Here is a 5,767-nt window from a genome sequence, read left to right as displayed (position 1 = left end):
CAAACGATCACCGTTCATTTATGCTTCACCAGCCTCGTTCACAGGCGGCATGCAGCTGCCGTCGGTGGTTACCGGCGGTACTCATGCCGCCGGTATTCTGTAGGTATTTTAAAAAATACAACCCGCCTTCGCCGTCGTCGGTATACGGCCGATAATCACCGGCGACGCCGTTGCCGCCAGTAAATGTGGTCGGTATATAGGTGATTTTTTGTAGTGATTGGTTTACACTTGGATGATTGTGTATTTTAATAATATTATGACTCTTTTGGATTATTGTAATGTTTTTTTAGTTATTTATAGTGTAATAAACTTATTTTTGAATAATTGTAATGATTGTGTATTTTCATAATATTATGACTTTTTTATATTATATATAGTAATGTTTTTTAGTAAATTATAATGTAATAAACTTATTTTTGAATAATTGTAAAAATTTTAAAAACAATTATTATAATGTTATTATGAATTTTATTCTGTTTAGGGTTTATTTTAGAAAATCGAAAAATATGGCTACAGATCTGGACCCAAGCCCTATAGACCTCATGGATCTGAATCTGTACATTTTTTGGACTTGATGGGTCGAACGACAGTCGGCGATTGAGAAGAAAGAAAAGGTTTGTGTTGATGAATGAGAACAAATAAATATTATTGTCACTAAAGATTCTCACTTCTCTATTTTGCGAAAGGAGTTCAGATAAAAAATGACATGAATGGAGTTGAAGTCTTTAGAAAAATTGCTAGAATTAATGGCCTAAAATCGTGTTTTTTTTATATGTGAATTTTAAAATAGTAACCTAATCGAAACTAGAATACAATGGCATTAATTGATGTCTTAATTATGCATGTGGGATTAACGTGGAAACGTGACTTGGGATTAGCTCTAATTAATTGTGTAGATGGGATCCGGCCTATGATAATTTTTTGTGTTTCTATTATTATACTCTATTATTTTCAAAATATTTTTATAAAATAAAATTCATTACTTCATACCTAAAAAAAGTTCCTTTTTTTATTTGGTAGGCGCAGAAAAAGTAGTTTATTTCATTTATAGTTTATTTCACTATCTCGACCTACAACTTATTATTCTTAATATATCAATTTATTTATTTATATATTCTACCACATAGTTGTCTTTTTTCTCCACTCGCAATACAATTAAGTATCATTTAATACTACCATTTAGATTTATCACGAAGCACTCAATCACTTTATTAAAATTCGTGTTGTCCCTCCGAGTATTTTTTGGGGACAAATGTAATATAATATTATAAATTATGCTTAGCTTTTATTGCAAAAAGTTTGAGTTAATAAAAACTCTGATATAGCAGCCCTAATAACAAATTATTAAATAATAAAAGTAAAATTAAATAATAAAAAATAATTATATGCCTTAATTAAATGGAATAAAATTTTATTAATAATTAAATTGAAGTAAAATATATAGAATTAAAATTATTATTAGAAAAAAAAAGCATAATAAAAGTGGAACATCAAATTTGATACGGTAGATTTCAAGCCATGAGCCTGGCTGTCTGCAATCATCTGCATAATTTGAAATCCATGTTTTGTTTGTTGGTATATGATAGTTTGTATTTTCTTTTTTTCCCTTCCTTTTACTCACCATTTTTACCCAACAATTCTACAAACAACTTGACATATTTGAACTAGCTTGATTAATTAGTTCTTTAAAAAAAAAAGTAAAAATATCGGCACTACTTTAGAAATATTTTAATAATGTCTCAATCTCTTGATTCTTTTGTAGTTACTTTAATTGCACGTCCAAATCTTATCCTTCTATGACAATATTTATCAACAATTCTACAAACATTTGAGCCTAGTTCATAATCCCAAAGATTGCAACTGCAAAAAATAGAAAACATTGATACTAGCAATAATTATGTATTTCAGAACATAAAGAGTACAATAAATCTATGCAGCCACATTGTGGCCACCCGCACACTAGTATAATAAGAAAAATCTTGATTTATTTAATTTATTTTTTAAAATAAAATTAGAATTTAGTTATTTTACTATATTCTCTACATTGTACTTATTTTTTTTTATTTTTTTGCATTTTTTATTTTAAATTTATTTTTTAATAAAAATAAAAAAGTTACCAAAAAATTACAAAAAAATAATTACAATGTAGAGAATATGATAAAATAACTAAATCTTATTTTTATTTTAAAAAATAAGTTAAATAAATTAAATTATTTTTTATTTAAGTAAATTGTGTTTAGCATTAATGTAAAGAGTATAAGCATTAATTAATACTGGCAGTCATGCAAGATTTTCGATTATTCTTCCTAAGGCAAGAGCCACAGCTGCCATCTGCCTCACCAATCTGCAAGAAATGTGACTCTTCTCATCATTAAACAGGAATATATTATTTGGCACGTATATATCAAAACAACGCTGAAATTATAAAGTTGCAAATTTAAAAATTTCGAAAAAATGTAACAACAATTAAATAGAGTAGACTTACCATCTTTCTTCTTCCAACAAGACTTGGTGAAGTAACATAGCCCAACTCCCACTGCTAAAACAGCTAAACCCCCAACAACAATTGCTACCAGTTTTGGCGAACGGTCCCCTTCAGTTAATATCCAAAAAAAAAAACCAAACAAATTGAATCAATTAAAAAAAAAAACCGAACTAATCATTTGAAGGGTTGAATTAACTTGTTGAAGTATGAAGTTTAAAGGTATTCGTTAGAGGTTTGCAGGTGGTTCAAGCCATTTTTTTTTTTTGGTAGTTCGTCCAGTTTGTTTGGGCACAGGTAAAATTCTAATGGGCTTAGGATATAGGGTACAATCATTTGCTATAATAAATATTCATTGACTCAACAACAGTACATTGAAAGCACGTGAAGATTAATGCGCGTTTTTTCAAAATCGTTTCATCTTCTACAAAAATAAACTATTTTTCATTATTTATATATAGTTCATGATCTTATTTTAAATTAAAGGATTGATTCAAATTCAGCATTGAAACTAATTAACTAAGAGAATAGGGCAAAAATAACATAAATTTAACAACTTAGTATAACAAACCATTGCAAATTGTTAAGCAATTACTATGAACTCATAAAATAAGAATAAATTCTACTATTGAAAAAATATTTTTATTGAAATTAAAGTAAGAACTAACTTTACTTTAATTATTAAAACAATATATATGTTCTCTAATTTTATTTCTTAAAATCATTAGCACATCTTACCTCCACCCTTGTAGGTGCCAAAGCCCCTATCTCCATAATAATAATAACTGAGGAAGCATCCATCAATATAAACCTCTCCCGCAACAGAATATCTGCATTCATCCTCACAAGCAAACTCCGCCGCACGAGCAACGCATCCGCCGCAGTCGCAGGCGCTCCTCAAACTCCCCACACACTGTGTCGAAACACGGATAGATTCATACACCATCTCGCAAAATCCATTCTCGCTCATCACACAGCTCTCTACCGCGCCAAAGGCGGCATATTTCATCTCTTCAAATCCATCTGAAGATAACGAAAAACAAAGACGCTTACCCCCAAATAAGGTTTTAATTGCAACTCTGTTGTTAAGACGCTTACCCTAAATCACAATGAATTACAACTCAGCTAATAAAACACTAAATTCAAAACGCTAAACCCTCAAGTAGGCGGCTCGAGTCACAAAAGATGAGAAATTGATAGAGTTGTCTATAAAATTTCGGTAAATCGGTATTTACCCAGGAATGAGATTCAGTGTACCACATTTTATGTTTTAGTTTGTGTCCCACTTTCAATTTTGTTTAATTTCTTATGTATATTTTCTTCAATTTCAACTTTATATGTTTTAGTTTAATTTTGTGATTATTAACTAGGGTTTATTCCATCAATTTAGGGTATATAATTATTTTCTATCATTTAATTTCACTTTTATTAGCTAATAATAGGTTGATAAATTCAAAGTCATGGTATATACTTTTTAAAAATTTTAATTTTTTGAAATAAAACTTCAATATAATTCATAGTATTATAATAAATTTTATTTTTATAAAAAATATTTTTAAAATAATAGATATAAGCATGGGACATAATGGCACACATAAGATTGTGGGACACTGGATCTCATCTCATTTACCGAATCGAATCATATTTACAACAATTTACTATGTTTCATCGTGTCTCACTCTTAATTTTTCTATTTTGTAATTATTTGTTGTAAAAATTAAAAATATTATTATATAATAAACTCTAATTAATACTTATTACTAAAAATTGAAATTAAAAAATTACATACCCAAATGTTGAATTAATTAATCAAAATAATTCATTATTAATTCAAATAAATATAAAAAATAATTATAAACCTTAATTGGATGAGTGAACCTTTGTTGACTATCTTAAAATTATATTAAAACATAATAAATTAATATTGAAGAAAAAGTAATTAAAATTTATAACAAATTGAAAGTAGGACACGATAGAACACAGTAAATTGTGGAATAGAAGATCTCATATGCATAAATAGGAGTGGTCAGTATCGGTAATCGGTTTGATGTTTTTTCGATTTTCGTAATAACTACTTAATTATCCGAATCTAATTTATAATTTTTAAAAATAAAAAACCTACCACACAAACATTATCCACGTACATATTGATATATTTCTTTAGGATATTATATTATGTTGTGTTACTTAGTAATTCAAAAATATTGTAGTTAAAATAAAAGATGGAAATAGCTTGAAACTTTTTACTTTTTTTTTCGCATTTTCCAGTTAATTAACCTAATAAAAAAAAGGCAAGGAAAACCTCTCTTGATCTTCCTCTTGCTACATGCCCGGTGAAGGATTTGCTCCGGGCCCGCATCGGTCTCGGGCTCAGCCCCGTCTTCCTCCCCCTCGTACCGAACGTAGCAGCCGCGGAGCTGGATTCTTGCCGGTAAAATTTTTCCGCACAAATTTTCCGACAGGTCGGAAGATTTGATCACGCAGCTTCTGCATTCATCCGAGCTGAGATCTTTTCTGCATTGAAACGAACCCGAAACCGCGGTTTTCTCATCTCCGACTATGGTTTTGAAGAAGGAGGCTTTGGAAGAGTGTGTGATGAGTTCTTGAAATAGATTTGGGAGTAACGAAACGTGAGAGGGATTTGGTGAGGTATGGTTTGAGCATTGTGTGTATACTAATTTGTGGTGGTCTGTGATTAGGGTTTTGGCGGAATGTGTGATTATGAGGAGAAAAAATGGGATTAAGAACTGGATTATGGTGGGATTAATCATGGATAATGGATTAATTGGGATTGGGATTGGGATTGATCATTGGTGGTTTGCATGATTGAGTTGTGATTCGTGGTTTAAACCATGTTGTGTCGTCACTTTCTGTTGGGAAAAATGTGGTAAAGTTTTTATGAAGATGGAATTTTTGTTGGTTAAAATGGACGTATTTTTCCAGCCTAACTTCATCTAATAATCTAAGTCTATTGCTACTTGAGATAATACATATATAAATGCTTGAATTCTATTGGATATTGTGGGTATGTGATGGTTGTTTGATGAAACAGAAAGCAATTCTCTCTCTCTCTCTATAGCAAGTTTTCAATTTCAAATTGAACAAGGAATGGTTTCTTGTTAGGTACGATCTTGAGCTGGAAAATTTTGTCAAAAAAAGTTTTTTCTCGAAATATTTTTAAAAAATAGCTAACTTTAGCCCAAGATGACCTTTTAATTTAAATTTATAGAGCAACTCCAACACAATAGCATAATTTTTAAAATACAAAAATTTAAAAGATATTAT

At 29.7% G+C, this 5,767-nt stretch overlaps 1 protein-coding gene across 2 annotated transcripts; it reads right to left on the bottom strand.

Moving 5' to 3' along the window:
• Positions 1-1,491: 1,491 nt before the first annotated feature.
• On the bottom strand, positions 1,492-5,505 carry LOC131017131 (plasmodesmata-located protein 2-like). 2 transcript variants are annotated; one of them, XR_009099443.1, is made up of 5 exons: positions 4,785-5,505; positions 3,221-3,505; positions 2,486-2,593; positions 2,275-2,344; positions 1,492-1,860 (listed from the first exon to the last, which is right to left on the bottom strand). XR_009099443.1 is itself a non-coding variant. In XM_057945866.1 (4 exons), exons 1-4 carry the CDS (start codon positions 5,251-5,253, stop codon positions 2,337-2,339), a joined length of 870 nt encoding a protein of 289 aa, XP_057801849.1. In that variant the 5' UTR covers positions 5,254-5,505; the 3' UTR covers positions 2,234-2,336. The 2 variants fall into 2 exon arrangements, 1 of the variants encoding a protein (XP_057801849.1); XM_057945866.1 differs by lacking the exon at positions 1,492-1,860 and having other exon boundaries at positions 2,234-2,344.
• Between the last annotated feature and the right edge of the window lie 262 nt (positions 5,506-5,767).

This window comes from Salvia miltiorrhiza, chromosome 3 (assembly GCF_028751815.1).
Source record: "Salvia miltiorrhiza cultivar Shanhuang (shh) chromosome 3, IMPLAD_Smil_shh, whole genome shotgun sequence".
In the NCBI taxonomy this organism is placed as follows: domain Eukaryota; kingdom Viridiplantae; phylum Streptophyta; class Magnoliopsida; order Lamiales; family Lamiaceae; genus Salvia; species Salvia miltiorrhiza.
This window is presented reverse-complemented; position numbering and strand designations above follow the sequence as displayed.

Bases quoted from the DNA above. Each gene is read 5' to 3' on its own strand.
- LOC131017131 (XM_057945866.1), bottom strand. From the start codon at position 5,253: ATGATTAATCCCACCATAATCCAGTTCTTAATCCCATTTTTTCTCCTC. The intron at 3,506-4,784 runs GTTTTCCTTGCC...CGTTATCTTCAG, and splicing joins CAAGAGGAAGATCAAGAGAG to ATGGATTTGAAGAGATGAAA. The intron at 2,594-3,220 runs GTAAGATGTGCT...TATTAACTGAAG, and splicing joins TGGCACCTACAAGGGTGGAG to GGGACCGTTCGCCAAAACTG.